General features: G+C 44.2%; 2 protein-coding genes across 3 annotated transcripts in view; both read right to left on the reverse strand.

The window, feature by feature from the left end:
• Window positions 1-239: 239 nt before the first annotated feature.
• On the reverse strand, window positions 240-13,270 carry cers2b (ceramide synthase 2b). The gene is made up of 11 exons (XM_076040771.1): window positions 12,697-13,270; window positions 7,480-7,653; window positions 6,625-6,742; window positions 6,420-6,538; window positions 4,849-4,906; window positions 4,579-4,629; window positions 3,546-3,638; window positions 2,900-3,028; window positions 2,480-2,586; window positions 2,220-2,373; window positions 240-1,986 (listed from the first exon to the last, which is right to left on the reverse strand). Exons 2-11 carry the CDS (start codon window positions 7,650-7,652, stop codon window positions 1,834-1,836), a joined length of 1,155 nt encoding a protein of 384 aa, XP_075896886.1. The 5' UTR covers window position 7,653; window positions 12,697-13,270; the 3' UTR covers window positions 240-1,833.
• A 1,681-nt stretch (window positions 13,271-14,951) lies between these two features.
• Window positions 14,952-25,781, reverse strand: part of LOC142898189 (CUGBP Elav-like family member 3) — a 27,023-nt gene continuing 16,193 nt past the window's right edge. Inside the window, exons 5-16 of one of the 2 annotated variants that reach the window (XR_012928545.1) lie at window positions 21,913-21,961; window positions 21,470-21,598; window positions 21,254-21,333; window positions 20,899-21,054; window positions 20,373-20,517; window positions 20,088-20,237; window positions 19,835-19,897; window positions 19,167-19,271; window positions 18,868-19,011; window positions 18,499-18,661; window positions 18,054-18,149; window positions 14,952-16,097 (exon numbers count right to left, since the gene is read on the reverse strand). Coding sequence is in view for 1 of the 2 variants with exons in the window: in XM_076041003.1 (XP_075897118.1) it covers window positions 18,534-18,661; window positions 18,868-19,011; window positions 19,167-19,271; window positions 19,835-19,897; window positions 20,088-20,237; window positions 20,373-20,517; window positions 20,899-21,054; window positions 21,254-21,333; window positions 21,470-21,598; window positions 21,913-21,961 (1,149 nt within the window). In the remaining variant the exon portion in view is untranslated. The remainder of the gene's footprint in view (window positions 16,098-18,053; window positions 18,150-18,498; window positions 18,662-18,867; window positions 19,012-19,166; window positions 19,272-19,834; window positions 19,898-20,087; window positions 20,238-20,372; window positions 20,518-20,898; window positions 21,055-21,253; window positions 21,334-21,469; window positions 21,599-21,912; window positions 21,962-25,781) is intronic. The other variant, XM_076041003.1, reaches the window with a different exon arrangement.

Genomic DNA, 25,781 nt, shown 5'->3' on the forward strand with positions numbered 1-25,781 from the left:
GGCAATTTCCCAAGTTTCCCTGCGATGTTGTTTTGTTCGTTTAAAAAAATAAATAAATAAATAAATAAACAAATCTGAAAAAAACAAAACGCGTATTGTAATGTTTAAAATTGGGAGGACCAACAAATTGTCATAAAAGGTTATTTGTCTCTCTATGATATCCATATAATTTAAAATGCTAGAGATCATATACCAAGTACTAATGTGTCAGTTTAAATAATCAAACTACTTCAGACAGATTTCACTGTGGTCACAATCTTTCTTTTTATTGTTCATGACAAAAATGACTCATTAAACAAACAAAAAAATACAAAATAAAAACGGATAGTAACACTGAAACTAGGGCACAGCTGTTTCTTCCACATCCACAGAAGAGAAGTTGCTGGTTGGTCTGTATTAGTAAAAAAAAAAAGAAAAAAAGGAAAAAGTGTTGTGGTGGAATGAGGGCGAGTTCGAAGGAAGTTAAATTCCTTGAGCGAGAGAATCTAGTGATGATGAGATACTGGTGGCATAAAGTGATGTGAAGAGGAGACAGGAAAGGAAAGGAGAGGACAGGACGACGGGAGAGCAGTCCCTATAATTGCATGTAAGGCACTTGACGTAAAAAAAAATAAAAAAAATAAAGCAGGACGACATAATTCAGTCACTTAATAATAATGATTTACATTCTCACATCATTTACAAACGAGCAAATACCATTTTTCGTTCTTACATGAAACGCACCATTGAATCAATTGCATAACAGAATCACGCCAAAATTCACCGCTTTTCCATTGACACATGATGTCTGTCTTAAACACACATGACCCGCGACACTCGGCAGTAAAACTGAAGAGAAGTGGGTCAGAAAATCTGGAAACTGTTAATCCGCACCATTCCATTCTGCTTAGTAAAAACCCTTGTGTTTTGACATCAACCGCCACAAAAACACATGAACATAGCGAATGTTTCCTGCAGGTGGCACCAGTAATCCGGGTGCCTCAAGAATCCTCGGGATGAAAAATGAAGCAGTTTTGTTCCGTGGAAACAAACAGAAAAATGTAATTCCAAGTGTCTGCCTGGGTCCCACATCATTTTTCAAAACAGGAATAGATGGAATATCAGGATATATATATATATTTATATATTTATGCGTGTGTACTGACACCAAATTTCATTTCAATTTCAGTTTTATGAGGAAGGCAGATCAACAAATGGCACAGGTCCGACGACAGAGCGGAGACTCTCAGTTCCTCTGCAGTGATATACAGTGTAAATCCGACACTGCTTGTTTGTGCAAACATGACAGCAGGACATTTTACGCAATTGCATAGACAGATAAAATGTGAAATAAATGCCCTCACTCTCCATACAGACTAACACTCGCTGTGTTTCCTCTTCATGTAAGACACAGAAGCAACAACGTAGAGCAACACAAGATAAAAGCGAGAAGCTTTAAAAAAAGAAAATGGCATTTCAACAGCCATGAGATGGCTATAAGGCACAAATAACAAGGAAAGCTAAATTAGAAGCAGCTCCGTCCTCCTCCTGTTTTCTTACCTGTCTCTGAGATCTGGGGACTGAAAACGCGGACGGGGGAACATTTCCTGACGACAACGCAACAACAAAAGCCTTGTCTTGTAGTGTAGTGTACATCACCTGCTCCATCTTTTGACTGTGCCCTGACCGAGAATACATGAATGTGGGTGACTGTGTGTTTGTGTGAATAACAGTGTTAACTTTCTTTAAGCTACCTGCTGTTTTTGGTTTTCCAGACCCCCCCCCTCACCACCCGCAATCCTTCCAAGCAATGTGAGTCTGTCTGAGAGCCTTCTGTCCAAACAAGACACGCTGTCACTCTGTCTTGCTGTGATTGTTGTTGTGGACTGCGTAACCGTTCTGCACTGGTCCGTTTTTCTTCACGCTGTTCTTATCCTCTCCGCCCACGTCTTCATCCTCCGATTCATCCGTTTCATCCTTGTCACTCCTTTCATCGTCCACTTTTTCCTAGAAAAAAACAAACAAACAAAAAAAAAAACATTTAGTTTTATTTTAGGGCCAATTATGAACACAGTCAGAACAAACCTAATTGTGTTTTCGCTGTATGTAGGTGTGCGTGCTGCCATAAAGGCCTACAAGAAATGATAGCAATGATATTTTCACAGTCTAAAGTTTTGGCAGCTCGTTTTCATAAAAACAGAAAATAATTTCTGGGCCGTTTCGTTCTCTCCATCACTTACGTTGTTGGTGAGGAAGCGAACTGCCATGCGGATGATGAGGACCGCCCAGAAGATGTGGAGACACTGCAGCGTCATCAGGAGGCCGTTGAAAAAGTAGTATCCGAAGAACGGCTCGTAGATGGTCACAGGGTAAACCCACGTGCAGTAAATGATCCTTCAGCCGAGGGAGAGCGGAGAAGATTAGGGACATGGTAATCTTCATTCATTGTTCAGATGTTAAATTCCACAAAACAACGAGATCCGAATGTGTGATTGTGTACCGGAAAGGGAAGATGATGAGGCGGGTGACGATGAAGACAGCCGCAAAGCCGATGAAGATGTAGTTGCAGGCGTTTCGCCAGCCGGCATAGTTGAACATCTTTGCAGACTGTCAGAGAGAAAGGAGGTGAGCTTCACTTCACAGCAGTCTGACTGTTCTGCTTCCCTCCACCAGTTGGCAGTGTATCACCACAATACATTTTTTTTTAATAGGACTCACTGTAACATCTTTAAAAAAAAAAAAAGGTTCCTTACATTTTTATTACTGTTTTTTTTAAAATTTAAATAAAATGGGGGAATTTTAGACGACTGACTTATAAGATGAGCTGCAGCAATCGTTTAAAACGGTCTTATTCATTCTAACGAGCACGTCAAGAACGGCAAAGGCCTTTTTTTTTTGTTGTTTTTTTGGAGAAGCTCACCTCGAGGAGATAATCAGAAGAGTCATGAACCAACATGATGAGCGTCCCGGCACGGATATAGTTCACACACCACGAGAAGCTGATGAGGAGGATTGTGGCTACATGGTGAACTATCTGCTCTTTAAAGTCCTGCAGAGAAGGATGTGAAACTGAATATTAGGCTGGCCTTATTAATGTTATTACCGTGCTGCATGCACGTGTGCTTGTGTGTGCATGTGCGTGCATGTGCGTGTGTCCAAATCCTGCTTAATAGGTAAAAGGTTGTAATACTGCGCTGAGGGAACACAGTGTGCCTTCTTGGCAGGATTCTCCCTGCTGTGCTCCAGCCTCAGTCAGCTGAGCAAAGTCTGCCCTGACACACACTCGCAGGCACACACTTACACACACTGACACACGCACATGCAACACCAGTGTAATGTCCAAACAGCCTCTGGCAGGTGTATTATTATCACTGATCAGATGGTGAGAATGCACAGTCAGTATGTTGGCCAACAGTTTACGGCCAAGCTGTGGGTTTTTTTTCCGTAAATAGGTTCCAATTACAAATTTAGCATCTTTTGACAAAACTACAGTCATGTGCACGCTTCAGTAAATAAAATACAACTGTTGAACAGACTTCCTCTTTTCACAAAAGGAATTGACTCACTTTGCGTTTGACATCCGAGGCCACACTGAAGAGCAGAGAGGCGTAGAAGCCCAGTTCAATCATGTAGTACCAATACTGAGATGGCAGGACAGTCTGAGGGCCGTGAAACAGACATTTAATATCATACAACAAGGGATACATGCACAAAAGGTTCAAAACTTGCGATGTTCACATTTTAGGAGTTGAAAAAAAAACTTAAGGTTTATCTGACTGAACTCAATGTTTTAGGAAAGAAATTAACCTCCTGAGATCTTTATCAGTGTTTTGCGTATCTGATTATCTAGTGGGAAAAACAGTGGGGACAGTCTAAAGTCAACAACATATTTATTTCGTAGTAACAGTTCCTCGTAATGGAGTGAAACAAATTAATGATATGGATCTAGAGAAATTATAGTGAGATAGTAAGAATTAAGAAAGTATAGTAAGACTTAGTTACTGCATTATAAACTAAGAATCAGTTGTGTCAGGCCACAGAGAGAACATTGCCGCAGACAGTCTTCTCTATAGCTGACGTTTGGAGCCCTCTCCCCAGATACATTAGTGACTGTACTGACCTACCCACCTTCAATCCCATCTCAAAACTCACCATTGTAGAACTGCTTTTAACATCTGATTATTTGTCCTGTGCTGCTTGTCCTGTTGTGTTATGCAAGTCACCGTCTTCAGTTTCTTTTAAATTTGTTTGATTCCTGTAATTTTATGTACCTCTACAATACATAGTGATTTACATGTAGTTCTGATTGTATGAACTGATTTTTATCATTTTAATGCCATTGTAAAGTGTCTTTGAGTTTTCTGAAAAGTGCGATATAAATTAAATGTATTATTATTATCTGATGGTGTTGAATGAGATACTGGACAGTGTGAGTGGTGAACACCATTACACTTCTAATTGTACCAGACCAGATTTAAACACCAAAAAAATGTAAAAACGCAAACAGGATGAAGAAAAAAAAAACCTTTAAATATTTTTTAATCAATATTAAAAGGCTTATACGAGTGAAATGCAGCGAAGAGCGTATTGGAGACCTACCAGGACGGGAAAGCCTTCCCACATCTCCTTCAGGTCATAGAGCCAAGGTTTCTGGAAGGATAGATGTGATGAGAATGAGACAGCACAGGCTGGGGGGGGTTGTATTTATATCAACTGACTCAGCGCGGCCGTGAGTCAGTGCTGCTCTGCTGGAGGTGAGCTTATCGCCGCCGAGCAGGTCGACCACCGTGGAACCTGTCACGTTACGACGGCAGGGCAGGTGACGAACGAGAGGGGGGGGGGGGGGGGTATTAAGGTGGCATTACTCACATCGATGAGGGCGGCCAGGCCAGCAATGAAAGCAAGAAGGTAAAAGGTAAATCTCCAACTGCAAGAGAACACACACACATACAAACACACTGTCTATTGAGTCAATGGGAAGAGGGCAGTAGACACAGTCTCTAAGTGCATGTGCAACGCAGCACATACATGTGCCGGCCCATCTACGCTCAGAGCACCAATCACACTGCAGAGTTGCAAGTTTGAAAGAAATATCAGGCTAAAAAAAAAAAAATAATAAAAGGCCTGGAGAAGAAAATCAGATTAACTGCACTAATAATGTCAGACAAGGACACGCAAACACACACACGCAACCCACCCGCACACGCAAAGGCACATGCATGCACGTGAGCGTCTGCGCGGACATGTTGGCGCAAAAGCTCTCAGGAGAGAAATGGGGGGGTGAGGGGGTGGCAATTCCACAATACTGGGAAGAGCTGAGGCAGAAAGTCCCAGAAAGACTGAGGAGGACGAGGAGATGCTGCTGGAAGGAGAGGATAAGCCAGTGGGTGAGACGAGCCAGCGGGGACACAAAGGCCGTTGTGCTGCGCGCAAACAAAACAAAAGGCTGATTCACGACAGATATGTCGTAACACGCACAGCGAAAGACACCATAACTGGGAAATGAACATGCAGTCACATGCACGTCCGCGCACGCACACACACACACAGCCTCGCCGGTGTCACACACACACACACACACACACACACAGTACAGTCCACTGCACAGCAGTTTATGGGCACTTTTTTTCCCACGACAATCACAAACAGCACACGGAGCAACAATCACTTGACTGAAAATATATTGGTTGTGTGTTTGTAGTGTTTTTGACTTGAGCTTGTCCAAACACAGCAGTGTCTGAAAAAAGTTTTGCATCTCTGAAAAGGTTCAACGATTTTGATTCAATAATTTACTTTTTTTTGACAGATTCTGGAGAAAGACGCTGGGTTGATTTGATGTGGCTGTCCTCTTGCTGCACTGCAACGCATCATCTGTTGTACACAGCAGGCTTGTGAGATCTATGTGACTTCATAATTTAATAGTCTGAAGACTTAGAAGCATATTTTAAAAATGATATCAGAACTGTGGTTTGAAATGTGCTATAAAATCAAATGTGACTTGATTCCAGAGTATTTATCATCTATTCCCTTTTGTAATTTCCCAGAATAATGGCATATTCACTTGATGATGAACTGGCAGTATTAATACCGCACACCTCTTAGTACCAAGGAAACAATGATGCGGGCTCCTTTTGCTCGTGCTGTTTGTTGAGCTACTTCTTGGTAGCAGCGCAGTGTTGACTGAGCCAGGGGGTTTCCGTGGCCATGTGTGTGTGAAATGAGTGTGTCGGGAAGATTGGAGTGGGTGCACGGAAGAGGAGCTGCAGGCACGGCAGTGGCGAAAGGTGCATTGCAACGAGTGCGTGTTAAAAATAGGGAGCTGCTGCTTTGGGCCCTGAGAGGCGTGAGGCCGTATCGCTGGAGGAACGCGAGGGATGGGCAGCTGTTGCGCCTGACACACACGTGTGTTTCAAGAGTGGCGCGCCCCTGTCCGTGTTTACCTGGCTTCCCGGAACTTCTTGAGCAAGCTGGGCCGGTCCTGGTTCCTTCGTCTCCGGAACCATCGCTGCACTTGTCTTTCCGTGTATCCCGTCTGCTTGCAGAGACTCGCTATCGAAGTCTGAGGGCGCGAGCGAAAAACAGATTTGTGTCGGGAGTCCAAATGTGAATGTGAATCGGGGTCTTTTTTTTGCCAGTGACATCTACCTTTGCTGGGTTTTTGGTTATTTTGCAGTAGTGAGACTCCAGTGTTGGGATATAAGTGGCCTTGACCCGTGTTGTCTCTTTTACCCCGAGCAGAGAAGCCAGCGGCGTTGCCACCGTCCTGCAATCAGATAAAAAAAAGGTTTGTCGCGTGGCATGGAGGTGCAGTGTGACATCACTGTGTGAAAAAATATAATTGTTAAAGATTTGAATGCCGACTTCAAATAGTTTTTTCTTGATAATCTGCACATCGTCATTCATTCTATTGTCTACACGAGTTGAGCGAATCGTGCCGCCTGCACTGTGAGCCTTCGGGTGCTTTGAGATGGAGAAAGAGGAAATTAACAATAAGGAAGCGACAAGACAGAAAACAAACAGAGAGAAGCAACAAAATATAGACAAAAGCCATAAAAGCACTGGTGGGCTGAGTGTCTGATGGGCCAAAGATAAGCTACTGGAAACAGGAACTGAGTGAAGTGAGTGCACAATAACAGGCCACCCACAGAAGTGGTAATTTGTATGTAGAATACAGTAGAATAGAACAGAGTAGAATAGAAAAGAATAGCTTTATTTATCCCATATTGGGAAGATTTGAATAATTACAGCAGCATATAGTGCGAAGAGAAGAAAAAACATATATTAATTAAAAAGAAATAAAGAAATAAAATAAAAATATATATAGAGTAAGAGAGGAAAAGCAAATATTTACATCTTTATGGACAGTTGGATTATTTATAAATGTAATAGTGGATGGTTAAACCAGTCATGGAAGGGGAAAAATAGGCAAATAGCATTGACAAAAAAAATGGATTGACAGCACTCAAGGAAGGGAAGTTTGATTCCATTAAACAAACTGACCTCTCGAAGATTTGTCGAACGATGAGGAATAAAAGTGCAATGGGCAGCGCCACCCACAGGTCCCGAGCTTTAGCGTACACCCGTCCTTCCCGGTCCTCCAGGTCGGCCCAGCCCAGGCCAACAGGGAACCAGAGCCGCTCCTGCCAGAACCACTCGCTCAGTTCTGACATCATCCTGCAACGCAAGGCACACTGACGGTCAGGTCAACGTTTACTCAGCTGCAGGAGCAACAGGCCGCCGACGCTCGTCCTGCACTGTCATTCATGCAAAATCGGAATGATCAAGCGCTGAGGGGGATTTGCTTTAGATGCAAGAGCTACGCGGCGCGGGCTCAGCATACAGGCAGGACATCTGTCATTAGGAAAGGGACAGGGACTGTTACCATGTTATTATGAGAAAAGAGGAGGGCAACAGCGATGCCCTCTCCCTGGAAGCCTGGCTGCAGGGTTCCCCCCCTCCCGCCCCTAATGCATAAAGCAGAGTGGAGGCGATGTGCGGGGGAGCCGAGGAGGCCCAAGTGAGGGAGCGGAGGGAGCCAGGACTGACCGCGACGTTCCCAAACAATCATCACCTGCGAGTGCTGTTTTCCTATTCGTCGCCTCCGAAGACGAGCCGCGAGGCGAAGGGAGTGGAGACGAAGATCTTTACTCAAAAAAAAAAAGAAAAAAAAAAAAAAAAAAAAGGCTGATTGTAGAGCAGAAGCATATTTTTGGGGTGGTGGATGTGAGTCACGATACATTCATATGTGCTGAGAAGCCCCATCTCTCTCCTCCCTCAGCCCCTCCCTCACACACACACACACACACACACACACACACACACACACACACACACACACACACACACACACATTTTTGGAGTCCTCTTACAGACACTGCATTTCCCCACCCAGCGCGCAGCAGCTGTAAATGCCAGAACCCTGTAAGTGCTCGGCTCCAGCTTCGGGTCCCCGCCCTGCGGCTCCGCGCCCAGCAATCATCCCCCTGGACGGGAGGGTTTCCTCGTTGGCTCGCACAGTCCAAACTATGTTTAACGCTCGTTGCCATCTTTAAAATGTGGCTCCTAAATTAGGCAGCGGGGGGTGCAGGCTTTAAAGAACTGACGGCCGCGTAAAACCTTCACTTTGGAGAAATGCTGTGCATGAAGATTAACCCTTTAGCATCGATCAAGAAAACAGGCAATGGAAAAACAGATTTGTTTACAATTCTTTCTAATTCTAACCCACTAATATTAGCACTGGCACTTGCATTCTTTACTGTATTCTCTTCTCAAAAACATTAAATATTGGTTGAGTGAAATCTCGACCGTTTGGTCGAGCCTGTTCTGTTGTGGTCCTTTACCAAAGAGAACCTGAGTCGCTTGAAAAACCGATTCAATGTCTGTGAACTTTGAAACACACAAGATGACATCTGAATAAAAACATGACGCCATTTCTGAGTCCCGTGCCGAGTCCCGAGTCCAACCTCACACTGATATTTGTCTCTTGCCTCACTGTGAATCCTCCCTACAGTCAGCAGGCCTTGCAATCCAGCTGACTTTGGAACCAGCAGGACACAATGAACCTGAATGAAGAATCGACATACTGCTGCCTGCTGCTGCAGCCCATGACGGTGTCATGGCTGAGTGTGTCGTTTGTTTTCCACATCATGTCATATTAGTCACGGTCCCCGTTTCCTGTTGCAACAGCCTGGCTGACAGAGCACTGGCCTTTCCTCTCTCCCTCGCCCCCCCTCCCCCCCTCTCTCTTTCTCTCTCTCTCTCGTACAGAGGCTCAGCTGCATGGAAAGGTTGACACTATTGGCAATTCTTTCATTTCAGTAGCAGTACATCCGGGCCTACCCTGGATGATCCTGCCAGGTCTTGTGGGCTCTGTCGGAGGGATTGCTGCTGTGTGTGTGTGTGTGTGTCTGGCCCCACTGAAAACACTGTGATGTCACCACACGGACGCGAGAGGGAAGAGCGGCGGCGGAGGAGGAGGAGGAGGAGGTTGTGTTCTGCACGCTTACGGTGACAAGATGGATCATCCAGTGGATCCAGCGTGTTTTAACTTTCTCTCCCACCTCACACACACATCTCTCGGCTCGCTGCCAACCATTGGCTCAGCCGAGTCACGTGACCAGACTCTGACCATTTCCGTGGTCCAATAAAAAGCCGGGGTGACTCTGGGAGAGGAGGGACAAGGGGATTTCTCAAGCCGTCTCCTCTGTGTGACTGTGTTTCTCTGCGGATGTGGTGACTGAAGACGGCACGTGCGAGGAATCTCCAGATGTTACAAATTTACTTCATTTACGAGTTGCTGTAAATGAACCACTTAGTCTTCTGTCTGTGTAATCATTGTTTTCTTCAGGAATACATGAGAGATCGCCAGGAGATAATTTAAAGGTGAGACCTGCACAGGACTAAACCTTAGCCCTGGTACGAAATTGAGGAATATGTGAGGAATGTAAACACACTGGCACCACACTGAGTGGGAGCTTCTCATTCCGCCTCAATGCATGAAAAAGAACAGAAATGGACTTAACAGCTGTCTTATATTTTGTTTACCTGAATGACAGACAACCGGGTGGACAAAAGGCATATGACTTTGACCAACTCCTCCCTGATTGGCAGGCTAGGAGCACAACAATTTTATTTGATTATTGGGAAAAGGCTGAGAGCTCAGGTAAAGAAACAAACAATTCTTTGGATGTTCATTTGGAAATGAGTTTAGATACTTCTGGGAACTTGCTGTACTAATAACCACTCTGATCTAATTGGTGAAATTTCAATTTTGATTAAATTATCCCTTTTGGACAAAGTCCAAGTCGTCATGAAGAGTCCACATTAAGCACAAAAACAAAACCTTACAGCTAAAAACCTTAAAACTTAGCAGCAGCTCTTAGTGAAAACCTGCTGGTGCTGCCAGTCGTGCAAGAAGGCGGCTTACTGCACTGAGCCCTGATTACATGTTCCTAATAAACATATTAGCATTTCTTTTTAACTGCATAACAAGCTGATAGTGGCGCTGCAGTATGATCATTATCTCAAATAAATTAAGACCCTGACAAAACATAATAAAATCTAATAACAATAAAACTGTCTCGGTCCGTAAACCGAACATTGCGCTAATGGGCCTCATCAACACCTGTCTTTGCAGAGCTGCTGACCTTTCGATTTGGCCACCATGTTATCCTGTGATGTATTTGAAGAAAAAAACCCAACAACATCTGAAATCGTCGGTTAACTGTCCCATTGATGAAACAATGACTGAAGCCTGGATAATCAATTACTGCTTGGGTTGGTCCTCTTTGCCTCAAGCTTCACTGTGTTACTGAATGTAAGTAGCATGTGTGTCACACGTGTTACCTGGTAACACATCTGACCTTTGCAATCAGTTCAAGATAATACTTCTCCAAATGAGATAATGATTATCAGTTCCTGGTGTAGCTCAGAAGCAGTGTGAGAAAAGCAAAACTAAAGACACAAAAAGTTTAAGAAACTAATTTGCTTTTTTCTCCTTAAAAAAAAAAACATTTTACAGGAAACTATCAGTCACTGTGCAAATACATTAACAGATTCCTATCGCACTCTACTGTGTTTAACTCGTTATCAAGCTTCCGTAGCGATATCTTTATCCCTTGTGGTCCGGCATGTGGACACAGTTCAGAGATTGCATTCAAAAACGTGCAATTGAACACAGAAAGCACAGATTGTGGCGTGTTGTTGGCAGTCAGGGAGGCTGCATGCTTTCTGCAACTTGACTTATTAGCTGTAACTCAAATCATGCCTTCTGAGGGTGACTCATACACACCCTCATTGCCATTTCAGAGCGTCTTGTGTGTCATGGCTCGACTGGGACCGTTCGCCGTGATTGATTGAGCTGAGGGACACAGTTACCTAGAGACACCCGGCAGATACAGGAGAATATTTAAAGCCTCTTGATGGACACGCAGCCGGTCCATGGTGACCTGTTCCCTCTCACCTTCAGGCAAAAGTCAGCTTAAATACCACTGACGTCAATCTGCGGCTCTCGGGGAATAATCGATAATCGATTCCCTCGCTGAGCAGCCTGATTTGAACGGGCCTGTTCAGAAGGTGTGAGAGTAATATTCTTCCGACAAATGGATGCAGGTCAGTTGTGTCTATTGAGTAAGCACTCTCTCTGCCCTGAGTGATTTGATTGGTCCCTAGACACATGTGGGTCTGAGGTATTTGAATAATATGAAGGTCATCGTTTTGTCAAAGAAGTACAAAATATAAAAACTGCCAAACGCATAGCGGAGACGTTATTGCAAACCCTGGTTAAAGTATTGAGTAAATGCTTCGTCCCTTCAGCTAAGGAAGTTTTTTTTTTTTTTTAATTGTTTTAGAAAGAAGAGGTTGCACCACAACACAATAAGAGGTTCGACCACAACGCAAAGCTTTTAGTCCTCTGTGGTTTTCCCCTCCCATTAAATTATTTATTCAGCTTTAAAAGTAGTCAACGACAAATGACTGATTTCTTGTAGGAAAAAATGTCAAACGTGTTAAAAAAAAAAGAGAAAGAAAAGTCTTCACTTAAACATAACGATTATAATGTCGCTTTTACACATGTGAAATCAATTATCCCAGAAATTCAGAACACACTTTTTTCCCCCCTTTTTTTTTTTTTTTTTTTAAAAAAAACCCAAGCGTTACCATCAGCAGGACGTCCCGTGAAAAGCTCTTCAATAAAAGAAACAGTGCATGGGCTATGTACAGCGCGTGACTGACATTGCGTGAAAAACGTTTTTAAATGTATGTTCAATCCTTACGCCAAGAACTGACAACATGGCAAATACATATATATATATAGATAGATAGATATGTCATAATTTGTTACGAGTTAGCCAACTTAGTTCTAGGGAAGTCATCCACCCTGAGACCGCACAGCAGGCAGCGCTCGGATCTTTTAGCTTGATAAGGTGAACCGTTAGCAAAGTGCTTCCGATTTCCAGTCGGTTCGGTTGAAGCAGTTTTTTTTTCTCTCTCATTTTTTTTTTTTTTTTTTTTTTAACGTTTATCGCGAAAGAAAACATTCCGCAGGGCCCGGCCAGCCGTGTATCGCCGTCGAGCTCCAACCGAGTCCCAAATTCGTGCGTCATGACGTCGACGGGATGCGAGGATGCGGCGCGTGCTGTGCGTCCGCCGCAAACCTTCGCTCACGCAAACGAGCAAATAACCGCAACTTTACAACACCAAATGGGAAGCGTTACTTACTTTGACGTTTTTCCTCTCCGTCGAAGCGCAAAGTTTGGTTTCGTGTGTGGTAGTGGTGGCGGCGGTGGAGGTGGCAGTGGTGGTGGGGACTCCCTCTTTCTTTTGTTTCGTTTGGTCTTCTCCGCCTGTGGTCCCAGCTAACTTCCTAGCTAAAAACCTAACGGTCCAAAGCAGAGCGACTGGTCCGATGCCTCGGCTCCGTCCAACTTTTAGTTCCCTCTACGGATTCTCACAACTCTCCATCGTAATTGACTTGTTTTTTTTTCTCCCTCTAAAAACGTGACGAGGGGTGAAATATATTTAAAGACCAAATAAAGAGCGAGCAAAAAAAAAGAATGATTAAAAAAAAAGTAAAACGCTACCACCGTTCCGCCACTTCCCCCCACCCCCTCTCTCTCCCCCTAATGTCGTCGTGTGTCCCGGTGAAAAATGTCCCCCCTCCACCTGGGGCCGCTCTCCGGGTCTTCAGTGCCGGGCTGTGTGAGGGGTCTGTCTGGGCGTCTGGTCGCGCAGAGGCGGAGGTCGGCCCGGCACGAGTCCGGGCTGAGAGGAGCACACAGCGGCGGGAGTGAGTGAGGGATGACGGAGAGGGAGGTACGAGAGTGACGTCGGAGCACATGAGAGGGAAGGGAGGAGGGTGAGGACGGGCGGCGGGGGGTGCATTTGGCTGACACACACACACACACACACACACACACACACACACACACACACACACACACACACACACACACACACATCCGCGCATTGTGTTTCCGTCCGCTGTAAACTTTACCCCTCGTGTTTGTTGCTGATCAGGGCCAGGTTAATGGGTGACAGACAGACAGACTGACAGACCCCTGGCGTCAGGCTCATTTAAACAGTATGATTTACCACATCAATTACAAGTTAATCAGCGTGGTTTGAATCGTGGTTTGCACAAAAGAAACACACTTCATGGAAAGACACTTTAAGTGCAGACATGGACAAAATTATACCGATCTGTTCAAGAAAGAAAAGCCCACAATGGTCACTGAAATTACTTGAAACTGGCAAAAGCAGTATACATTTAAAATAATAATAATAATAATAATAATAATAATAATAATAATAATAATAATAATAATAATAATAATAATAATGAAATAAACTACTGAAAATCAGACACTGACACAGGTTTTTTTTTTTTAATGATTCAGTTGACCCACAATTCGAGTGCATTGTCTGATTTTCATTAGTTAATTTCATGTATTTGTTTTAATTAATTTATTACTACTTTTGTCAGTTTCAAGTTATTTCACTTAACGGAAGGGTACCAACAATATATTGTCCACGTATGTGGACTACTACTACTACTACTACTGTATATGCATTACTTTGTGCACCCATCCTGCAAATCAGTATTGCTGCTGCAACACTAAGTGGAGTTGAATTTCACCAAGGCATTATTATTAAAGCGTAGTTATTTGTGCAGAACAAGTGTAGAGAATTTTTGTCTATTGTAAATATATAAAATATCCAGATGCTAATGTGATCATAGTGCATCTTGTCTTGGGCCAAGAAATAGTTTGGCATAGAAGGCATGACAAGCTGACGGACCTTGTCCCTGTGCAGGACCAAGATAGTGAGAGTTGGCACATACTTGAGAGATTACACGGTCCATGTCATGTGTCTGTTGGCTTCAGCGACTAATATTTAAAACCTCACCAAAACCTCTGTAGATCTGCTTTAAGTATGGTCCTCAAATATTGGATGGATGAAATTGGATCAAAACCTCTTTATCACCAATGAGTTCTTACTCACAAGTAAGCCTTATTATTGAACTTTTGTGGCCCCCCCTTCTAGATACATCAAAATCAAAATGATTTAAATCTTCATCATGACCATATGTTATATGTGTCCGACTTTCCCTCACCAAAACAGAACATTTTAGGTACAACGTACCTCAAATTGTTAGAGAAGAATTAATCTTTACCCTAAATCTTGCTTCTATATTATCTCATTATTTTTTTAATTTTACTGTAGCACAGTAGCATAGTAGTAGCACAGGGCAACATATTTTTCAAAAACTGACATGGGCAGCAAGTTTAATAGTGGAAAAAATAGAAAAGTACAAGCACTAACTCCTCACTGAAAAACGGTCTTACCCCCCCCTTTTGGTCAGTCGAAGTATCTGCTCTCTGGTCAGCACTGCATCACTAAAGTAAAGATTTTGCACATCAGTGTATCTTTCACGCACATTCACCTTCGGAGACATGATAGACAACAGCAGCACATTTAGTTTGATAATTTTTATTTTAACTTAAAAAGAGAGTGGATCAAAAACAGGAGTCAATAAATAAGAAATAAATAGAATTGCTGTAATAATTAATACATTATAATCGCTCGATTGCAAGAGTCTGACAGAAACAGGCCCTCAAAACAGTTTTCTCTAGAAAATTCTAAAATCAAAGTATCGCAGCCCCCTTCAAACCCCATCTCCCAATAAACAAAATAATTGTTAAATTAGTAAATAAATAAAAAAGTTGCTCAAATATTAAAACCTCCCGAGTAAAAGTGCAATCCCACCCGCCCCCAAGTTTTACCTAAAATCTAAGTAGAAATTTAAAATAGGTTAGTGATTTCCCATTTTACAATTTGGAATGTAATAACCCTCTATGAGGATGATGATGTTACTAGTGGTAATAATAATAATAATAATCATAATAATAATTATAATAATAACAACAATAATAATAATCATAATAATAATGTCAATGTGTCCTGTTCAGTGTTTATCTAAAGTAGTATTCTTTTTGCATTTTTTCTTGTTTTTTAAATGCTGCTCTTTGTAAACTAAATTATTTACAGGTCATTAGGATCTTCTCCAGAGTCTCTCTAACCTACTCATTTAGTTGTCTTTTTTGTATTTTCTTTCTTTTTTTTTTTTTTATTATGAAACATCTGCCCATCTATATTTGTCATGTAATAGACTTGGTATAGACACGGTATAGTCTATTGAAGTGATATATCAGCATTTTTCAGTACTTTCCATACATGCTTGGTCTAAGTCACCTTGACTGCACAAACCCTGTTGGCAAACTCCACAACAGCCACGGGCAGACCAAACACTCGGCTGCGTGGGTAAGATCCCCGAAACGTGTCAACTGTGTGTATCTGTGTGACTGTCAGCAGATGTGTGTGTGCGCGCGCGTGTGTGTGTGTGTGTGTGTGTGTGTGTGTGTGTGTGTGTGTGTGTATGTCTGTATTTGTGCACTTTATGTACAATTGTATGTCAACTTTCCACCGTTTGAGGCTCAGGGTTGAGAGTGCCTGTGTATTTGCGTATGTGGCTGCACTCCGTGGACGCTCAAAGGTAGCAGACTGTCTGAAAGCACTGAGAACCCTGGGAAATCCACCTCGTCTGGACTCTGAAAGGTCACCTGTTGCAGGGGGGAGGGGGCAGGGGAGAAGGCAGGGGGCAGATACAGGGAGAGAGAGACATGAGGCAGGTGAGTTAGACGTCCGCGTTGCAAATGCAAAAAGGAGGTCCAATGTTTCTGTCTAACGCTGCAAATCTTAAGTCAAACATGCTCCTCCCGTTAGCTACCGCAGACGTGACTGGAGATGCTTGCGTTTGTCTCGTCAGCAAACTGCACCTGAGGACGCCCCCGGCTCGTCTGCTCTAATCTCCAAAGCCGAGGCGAAACGAGGGGGCATCACACGCAGTTGGAACGCTCCTGTCTTTCAACGGCAAATAAATCATGGTGCTTCGACACATACACACACAGTGTCTGGATCATGCAGCTCAATACAGTGAAGTTCATTTGCTGGTGTTCCTTTTCTTTATTTTTTATTTTTTTGCGTTTGGAAGAGCATGTCTGGTTGCGTGGTGTGCCTGTGTATGTCAGCGTGTGTGTGTTTATTTTTTGGCTGCATATGTGTGTGTGCGTCTCTATGAGCATGTGCCTTATATCATTGCAAGCAAACACTACTATCCACATGCATCACTCTCTTTGCATTGGCAGTATAGAAATTCTGGGTGATGGTTTTTATTACGACTGGTGTGTGAGTGGCAAATTTTTAGATAAGAGCTTAATACACACAAGCATTTGTTATGCAAAGGTTTGTCTATAAATAGAAACTTAATGATTTATGTATAATTTCTGCAGCCGTGTGACGTGGCATCCGCGCACTGGCCGGACAGCAAATACATTAGCAGTTTTGTTTTCATTTTATTAGGTTTTATGTTACGATTGTCTGTTGAATCTGTTTTTTGTCTTCCTTGTTTGCTTGTTTCTCCCAGAATTCCTATAGTTAAAGGCTGTTCTCCAGTAAGCAAGAGGCACTCGTTTCTCCACCATGACAATCACATACCCTTTACCTCAAAACATGAGCTAGAAGAATAGAAACAGGAGCTTGGGATTAAAAAACAAAACAAACAAAAAAAAAGGGCCTGCCAGAGAAATAGAGGGAACAGGTAGGAGGAGATAAGGGGACTGGAGAGAGAGAGGGAGAGGGAAAGAGAGAGAGAGAGAGACTGAGAGAGCAGTGGTAGGATGTAAAAGAGGCAGAGGAAGACAGGAGGAGAACTAAAGGAGCATAAACTAAAGTGACAAATCAGACTGTAACAAATCAGAACCCAGAGATATTAAAGTCAACCAGAAGTACGGCACTGTTTTTTTCCCGGAACGCCGCAGCTTAAAATATTCCTCTCATCCTATCCCGAGTTGACCTGATTTGTGGCCATATTTAAGCCTTTACATGCTGCATAAACATTTTATGACCTCTATTTCCAGCACGACGTGTCCTTGCTGTATGTTGCATTCGTTCTTTAGAGAAAAAAATGTTTTTTTTTGCACACATTTCTTAGCTACATTATTTCACCAGTCTACTGCGGAAGCCCGTGACACCAGTACAACGAGGATTAATCACTCCTGCATATTACACGCTAACAGTGTAACACGCATGACACATATGTACACAGAGACGCCCACGCTCACTACTTAACCCAAACACTTTCGAAGAACAGTTCAAGAAAATGATAATGACACCAAACAGAACACAACAGAAACTGATCAAAAACAAAGCTGCGAAGAAAGATCACCAGGGTTTCTGAGAGGATTGTTGATGTGACTCGGCAATGATCAGGTGTGTCAGGTGTCCAATTAAATCGGTTGATTTCTGAGAGCAGTCCTGACTGTTAACAGTTATTGATCAGTATGTGCACAGGTCAATACAAAATAAAGTCACAATGCACCAAACACAGTCTGTGGTCACTACGGCAACAGGACATGCAGGTCAACGCATGGCTGGTTGCTCGATGTGACAGCAAGGGCAACCAACACAGGCAATCAATCGCCACAGCAACCCAAACACAGGCCAGCCAATCAACTTACAACAATGCGAGAGGAAGGGGGGATCGGGGCTTTATCGCTCACTAGGCAACCATTGCCATAGCGATGGGGTCCTCGTGAATTATGATTGGACGGGATCTTGGGTGAGGTAAGTTGCCGTTTCAGGAAAAGATCAAAACAGCAGGAAAGAAAATAAGATTGTGAAAGAAAATCAAAAAAATAGTTTTAGTATTTATCACTCTTCCTGCATGAATTAAGCTGTTTTCACATGTTCAAGCCGGCGTGTATTCACTGACAATTCAAGTTTAAAAAAAAAACAAACCAAAAAAAAAATAAAAATCACTCATGTACCAGTTATTAGCATTGCAGTGTTAAATCTATCACTTCCTCCATAGCCACATTTTTTCTCCGTCTTCTTTTTCCTGATACACAACAGCTGACTTCTCTTCATGTCAAGGTGCTCTTCACCTTCTCACCATTACCTCACCTCTCTTTATGTCTCGTGTCTCCTCCTCAAAGCGGTCAGTACGGACGGTTGGCATCTTTGGGCCGTTTGAGCTGCACCTTCAGTCTTTTCATGCCAATCTGGAAGCCGTTCATCGCCTGGATGGCCGCCTGAGCGCTGGCAGGGTTGTCGAAACTTACAAACCCTGCGACGACAGAAAGAAACAGGGCTCGTTTTCGTTCCTCCACCCTCTTTCTTTGTCTCGGAGACAAAGTTTCGGCTGAAACTGTGTCATTTTACGCCTCACAAAGCCAGCCCTCCTCTCTTTGACTTGTCCTTTCTGTTTTATGATCCGTCCGCTCCCCTCCCCCTCACCCCTCCCTCTTCACCATTGGCTGGTGAGCCTCTCACCGAAGCACTTGCTCTGGTTGGTGGCGCGGTCAACAAACACCTTGGCCGAGATGACATTGCCAAAGGGCAGGAACATCTGCAGCATCTCTGAATCGCTGAACTCCTGAGGCAGGTGGTAGATGAAGATGTTGCAGCCTTCAGGACCTGCACACAAACGCACAAGCGCGCGCACACATGAATACGTGACACTGTGTGACAAATATCCTCGTTTTAAATGAAAAAAAACAGAGAAAGAGATTTTAAAAACCGCCCCTTGGAAGACAGGGCGGGGCCCCGGGACAGACAGGAAGTCACATCACCTTCTCTCTGCTGCTGTTGCTGGGGCTGCTGGTGTTGCTGGGCAACAAGTGTTGGCTGTTGGGGGAACGGCTGCCCGACCAATCCGTAGGCTGCAGGATATGCCGCTATTGGGAGAGACAGTAATAAAATCTGATTGGGTAAAAACAACAGGTGGCAACATTGAGCATCCAATAGAGTCCTTTTGTTTGGACGGGCACGTCTCCCGCTGAAGGTGAAAACTATTTACCGAAACATCTGACCAGGACAGTCATTGCAAAAACAATGACGGTGTGGATTTAAATCCGAAATGCACTTGCAAAGGCCCTTTTTTATTTGAGAGGTATGAATCATGTGCAGACAGAATTCCTTTTTACCGGAATTATGAACCAGATATATTGTGTTTTGAGTCACATTAAAATGTGAGGAATCATAGCAAAACAGAGAATATGTTTTAAGGGTATAATGTTATTAATTGTGAAGACAATGACCATAAATTGAAAGCAGGTACCTGGGCCCATTTAAAAAAAAAATGGGCCCTGCTGTCTGAATAGCTGTTCTAAATATTAATAGGTATATTATTCATACCCTGAAAGCTTTATTTTGTAGTTTACTTTATAGTATAGATAGTATAGTTGACTTATACCCTTTTAATTATGTTTCTGACATGTTTTTTAGACCATACACTAACCTGTGTAATGTTGCATTCCTGCATATGCTTGCTGTAGGGGGTCCAGGGCTGCTGGACTCTGAGCTGAAAAAAGGAAGAAAAAAAAAAGGAAAATAGAAAATAAATAAATAGAAAAACAACAGCACACCATTAACCACAGTCAGAATAGAGGAGTGAAAGCTCCTTTTTTTTTTTTTTTTTTTTTAACATCAGTCATCCCTAAATCTTAGTCTTGTGTCTTGTGTAATGTGTGACCCTGTTAGCACTGTGATACCTTGATATGGGTGAACGCCATTGGTGTAGAGTGCTTCTGTCGCTTGGTGTCCATTTGTCGGGGCTGCCACACTGCCGTAACCGTTCACTCCGATTGGTGGAGGCAAAGCCGGCACTGGTGTTGCTGCAATGGTAGGTGGAGTGTTTGTACCTGCAGACAGAACCAAACCTTTCGCTTCATTTCACCTGTTCTGCGCATTTGCACAATTATGTAGCTACACCAAAGCAATTTACGTCAAACGAAAACTATTACTGTTATGACAAGTGAGAGTGAGAGAGAGCCCACCTGAGGAAGGTGTGATAGGTGTGAGGGGCGTGGCGATGATGCCGTTGGCATTGAGCGCCGCCATCTGCTGCATCTGTACGGCCGCGACCGTTGCCACAGGTGACAAGTACGCTGACTGGGCGACCAGGGCCTGCTGCTGGACGAGCTGCGCAGCGGGGACGGAAGACAGTCAGGCAAGAGAGGCAGGAGGGGCATAGAAAAGACAAAGAGGTGTTTCAGTGGATGTGGATATAAAAAAAAAAAAAGGAAGAAGGGACGGGGAGATGGAGTGATGGAGGAACAGATGAATAGAGATCTAATTACGAGGCCATTACGTCCTGAGTCAGTGGGTTAATGTTGTGTGTTGCGGGAAAGCTAATGCCAGATGACATATGTTCTGTTGTCAGCATAACAACGTTACTCCCAATTAGACCACTGATAGCCTCTTCAAACTTATTACGTCCTTTCAGGAGCACAGCGCTCCACTTACAAACTCACTGTGCATATGCAAAAACGGCGGCCCGACGGCGAGCGCTGCACTACTTGCCTGTGCGTTGACCGCCTGCGTGTAGGCGTTGTAGGCGGGGAAGTTGAGGGTCATGGGGCTGAAGATGCCGAGCTGGGAGGCCACCTGCTGCATCCTCCTCAAGCCCCGCTCCTTCTCCGTGTCTGCAAATTTCACCACCAGGCTGGAAGACGCTCCCTGTTTTGGCGAAAGGCGGTAAAAATTCATCAAAATTCAAGTTCACATTTTCATTAATTTGATAATAATTCAGTCATTATTTCCTATAACTAATGGATTAAAGCAGCAAGATGCACATTTTCCTGCAGAACAATATTCATATATTATACTGCCACACAATTAGAATTGTGCAAGGGGTTGCATCACTCATGCGACCTACAGGCATTGTGCGGCTGCCGTGCAAGCTGTTGATGGCAGCCTGGGCTTCGGTGTGTCCTTGGAACTTTACAAAAGCACAGCCTGCAACAAAACAGTCCGGTCAGATGAGTCACATGGCTCGTTATGGCAAACAATAAATGAATAAATAAATTAATAATACAAAATACAGTCCAGATGAAAATAAGCTGCTCTCTGCAGCACTAATTGTCGGTCGTACCTTTACTGGTGCCGTCAGGCCCTCTCAACACAGTGCACTCGTCTATGCTGCCAAAGGGCTCGAACAGCCTGCGCACATCCTCGTCGCTCTGTTGCTTTCCCAGCATGCCTACAAACAATTTCCTGTCCTCTGAGAAAGGAAAACGAAAAAAAAAAAAAAAATTAGATCCACCAATAATCTTTGCCTCCAGTAGGAAAACAACAGGAGTTGCGCCGCTAGAAATGTGTTTGTTTCTGGAAGCTATCGTGTCCACCAGGGTGCAGTATTGACCACAGTGAATGGTAACAGTCGCGGTATCGTCTGAGCTCCTGTGTTTTTCTACCAAAGGTGGGAGAGTGAGGAAAGATCAACCCAGTGACTAATTCCTCTCTCGGCTTAAATCACCTTGAACCATTAACCGGGCTGTGTGTCTGTGTGCGTAACTATTTTTAAGCACGTCTCACCTCCTCTGCCTTCACTGTCGGCTGGTTTCACCTGGATTGGCCGATTCATCTGAGGAACAAAAGGGAAGGACGATCAACATTGACTGGTCAACATAAACATGCTCTGGCTGTAAACAACAGGTTGTAGGTTCGTAATTCAAGACGTGCGTTGCACATTAATAGGTTGTTCTGTGTGTAAAGAAAGATATTGGGAGGAAACAAAAACAGGTAATAGTGTCCACATTTACAGGAATCTACGTAAATAAAATATATAAGTACTTTGTCGAGCAAAATCACTAAAAACACAATATTTTTGTTGTTGGATTCCCTAATAAAAAAAAAGCATCTATATCTAGTTACAGTGCAGGTTGGGTGCCCCAGAACATGGATTTGCTCAAGGTTTCACAATTTTACTCCAATTCCACAGCTGCTACAGGAAAGATGTGAGATTGAGTGCGACATCAGGAAGCAAGGATTGATGTCAGTGTGGCCTTTCCCTGGTGGAATTTACTGATGCGAGAAAAAAATGTTTACAGAGAGCCGTCGAAGTCACCTGCCTCCTGCAGGACGGGTCAGCCAGACCACCAATCGATCTTTGATGGGTGAAGCCGAAAGGGTGCAGCCTGGCCAAGGGCATACGGCTGTGAGATGATAAATTTGCTTTGCACTGTGCTTTGTTTCGACCAGATGCTACTAAATCTCACACGCTGACGCTTTGAAATGAATCAAAGGCGAGTTTATTTGGATCGGAAAGTGCACAAAATGTCAAAGGTTTGATGCATTTAACACCACCGGTGAGTGTAAGTATCTGAAGGTTCTTGGAGGTGTGTCCATTAGGGATGCTAACAATTAACCGAGTGTCGATTAAATCGATTAAATTAAATTAGTGGCAATTAATTGAACATTTTTAACACTGCTTTTTTTGTTGCTAAATGCCGTGGTCTATACCTGTATACCTAGAACAAGTTACTTTTAAACACCTTTTAAAAAATAAATAAATAAATAAAAAAAGTTGAAATGTGACCCGTTAGAAGTCAACTTAAAGTCAGAAGATACATGTTTAGGGTGTTTTTACTGTTATCTAATGTAAAAATGGGTCACATTGGGCCCTCAACATTATTTAAGGGTTAAATGATGTGAAATTTAGGCTCTCAGGAAATATCGCTGCTTATCAATTAATCGTTAATCGATCAATTAGCTCAACTAACGATTAACAAATTAATCAATATTTTGCATCCTTAGTGTTCATAGATGTCATTGCAAGAACTGCATTCTTCTATCTAGGCCTGCTAAATTTCTGAGTACAAAGCGTCATCCTCAGTAAGGAAGCGACACATTTCACACAGCCAAAATGGTCCAAACATCGAGCGCGGACTGACAGACGACTTTACACACTCAACAAATGTCACGGTGTTGGCGTGCCGACTAACTTTAGCGTCCGCTGCTCAGACAATGTGCCTCCTCTTCCACTAACGACGTGGGTGTTTTGGCTGGCGCGCGCGACGCGTCTCCACCGCTTCACTTTTACCATTTGCGAAGCGCGCGCGGCGCCAGGGCGTATACCAATGGAGGGGACGCGTGCGCGATTTGGAACGAGCTGGTGCGCTTTTCAAAAGACGGATTAAGTTCAGCAGGTGACAGGTGCGTCTAATCGCTGTCCCTGGCTGCTCCCTTCCTTTGTCAAAACACTTGTGTTCTTACTACGCTACTGCTCATACCTCCCTCTCTCGCTCTCTCCCTCTCTCTTTCACTTCCCCCCATGCTCGCTCACACATGTACGCACACGCTACAAGATTAAGAATGCTAGTTGATCTGGATTACAGAAGCACGGACTAGAGGAGGGACAAGAGCAGATTGGGACAGACGTGGCCGTGTTGATATCGAAGTGGAACGAGTTGTGCCCGTGCGTGTGTGTGTTTGTGTGTGTGTGTGTGTGTGTGTGTGTGTGTGTGTGTGTGTGTGTGTGTGTGTGTGTGAGAGAAAAAACTGAAGAAAGAGAGATATTTAGAGGCCTGGGAGACTCCGACTGAGCCCGACAGGAGGATCCCAGGGAGTGAAAGGAGAGCTGGGAAAAAGAAGTTATACGGGGGCACAGAGAGATAGCGGACCCTGGAGAGAGGATGATTAAAAAAGAATAAAGAAAGAGAGAGCGAGTGAGCGGGGCTCTTATTCGGTCGTGACTCTGAATCTGTCTAAAAAATGTCACGACTGCTGAGATCCGCCGCCCGGAGCACCAGCGCATGAACGCAGCGCTCGCACACGCACGAGTGGCGAACGGCTCTTCCGTGCATACGCTCCCTTCAGACACACAGGTTTGTCACATCCAGAGAGAGGCAGGCATGCGCACGCACACGCACACAGTGCTTAGTCATATCACTGAGGCAATGAGACAGAGTGTTAATGCCGAGGGGATGCTGGAGAGGGGGAGGGGAGGAGCTGCAGAATGAGGGCAAAGAAAAGATGCAAAACTGCATCGGAGGGAAAGAAGAGAAACGGAGGGATGAGGGAGGAGGGACTGGACAGGGCCAGTCGGACAATAAATGAGGAGGAGGAGGCGGAAGGAGGAAGGGCGTGACACAGCAAAGCGCAAAAAAGTTTTGGAAAAAAATAAACAGCTGAGGCAAATGATTTCCTCGTACGAGTTTTGAAATAGCGCAGGTCCGAGCTATCGCAATAAAGCGAGTACAACTAGAGCAAATCATTTTTTTTTAACAGGCGTAGTTATGGAGCAGGTTGAGACTGAGAGTTCATCAGTTTGAGTGTCTAAAATGTACTAAATAAGGCTTTGTTCTCGCTGCCTTGATAAGACGTTTCTGAGTCACGGAAAAAGAACAAAAAAACAAAAAAACAAAACAAAACAAACAGCCTCGGAGGAGAGACCGAAAGATAGGGGGGGGGGGGGGGGGGGGGGCGAAGCGCGCAGAGGGAGTGTGAGGAGAGGGAGCGAGAAGGAATGAGATGAGAGGGGAAGAATGAGAAAGGGTCCCAGCGGGGTGTTAAGGCAATGTAATGAAGCTGGTAATTGAGGGGAGGGCAGCGCAGAGAGAGACGGGTCCATACGTTTGATTAATCAGCTCTTAGCTGTCACCACAGAGCTATTGATCCAGGGCCGGGCCGACACACACACACACACACACACACACACACACACACATGCAGACGCAGACACAGGCATCTGCACCTGTGTGTTTCCTTCCATCCTTTCCTCCATCCATCCAACCAACCATCCAACCAACCATCCACCTATCTGTCCACCTATCCATCCGTCCAACCATCTGTCCGTTCATCTACCCATCCCTCCCTGAATCCATCATCCCTCAATCCCTCCATCCATCCCTGCATCCTTACGTCCCTCAATCCCTCCATCATCCATCCATTCTTCCCTCCTTCCATCCCTCAAGCCCTCCATCATCCATCCATCCCTCCCTCCTTCCATCCCTCAAGCCCTCAATCATCCATCCATCCCTCCCTGCGTCCATCCCTAAATCCATCCATCCTTCCATCCAACCATCCCTCAATCCCTCCCTCCATCCGTCCAGCTATCCATCTATCTGTCCAGCCATCTATCCGTCCACCCATCTGACCATCCCTACATCTGTCCGTTAATCCCTCCATCCATCCTTGCGTTCTTACCTCCCTCCCTCCATCCACCCATCCCTCAATCCCTCCCTCCATCAACACCATCCATCCCTCAATCTCTCCATCCATCCTTCCTTCCATCCATCCCTCCATCCCGGCACTGCTCGTCCCTCCACGCTACCATCCATCTTGCGCCGTCAACTCATTGATCAGTCCCGTCTTGTTCATTGATCCCCGAGCCGTGTTCTCCAGCCGCCTGAGTGTGTAGCCAGATTTGTGTCCGCTAACCCTTTCCCCATCCTTCCATCCCT

This window comes from Nelusetta ayraudi, unplaced genomic scaffold (assembly GCF_046127955.1).
Source record: "Nelusetta ayraudi isolate G7.1 ecotype Tasmania unplaced genomic scaffold, CSIRO-AGI_Nayr_v1 ptg000063l, whole genome shotgun sequence".
Classification (NCBI taxonomy): domain Eukaryota; kingdom Metazoa; phylum Chordata; class Actinopteri; order Tetraodontiformes; family Monacanthidae; genus Nelusetta; species Nelusetta ayraudi.

Coding starts and splice junctions, on each gene's coding strand:
- cers2b (XM_076040771.1), bottom strand. CDS start 7,652: ATGATGTCAGAACTGAGCGAGTGGTTCTGGCAGGAGCGGCTCTGGTTC. Junction 6,539..6,624: donor TAACCAAAAACCCAGCAAAG/GTAGATGTCACT, acceptor TCGCGCCCTCAG/ACTTCGATAGCGAGTCTCTG. Junction 3,029..3,545: donor CCTCGGATGTCAAACGCAAA/GTGAGTCAATTC, acceptor CCTTCTCTGCAG/GACTTTAAAGAGCAGATAGT.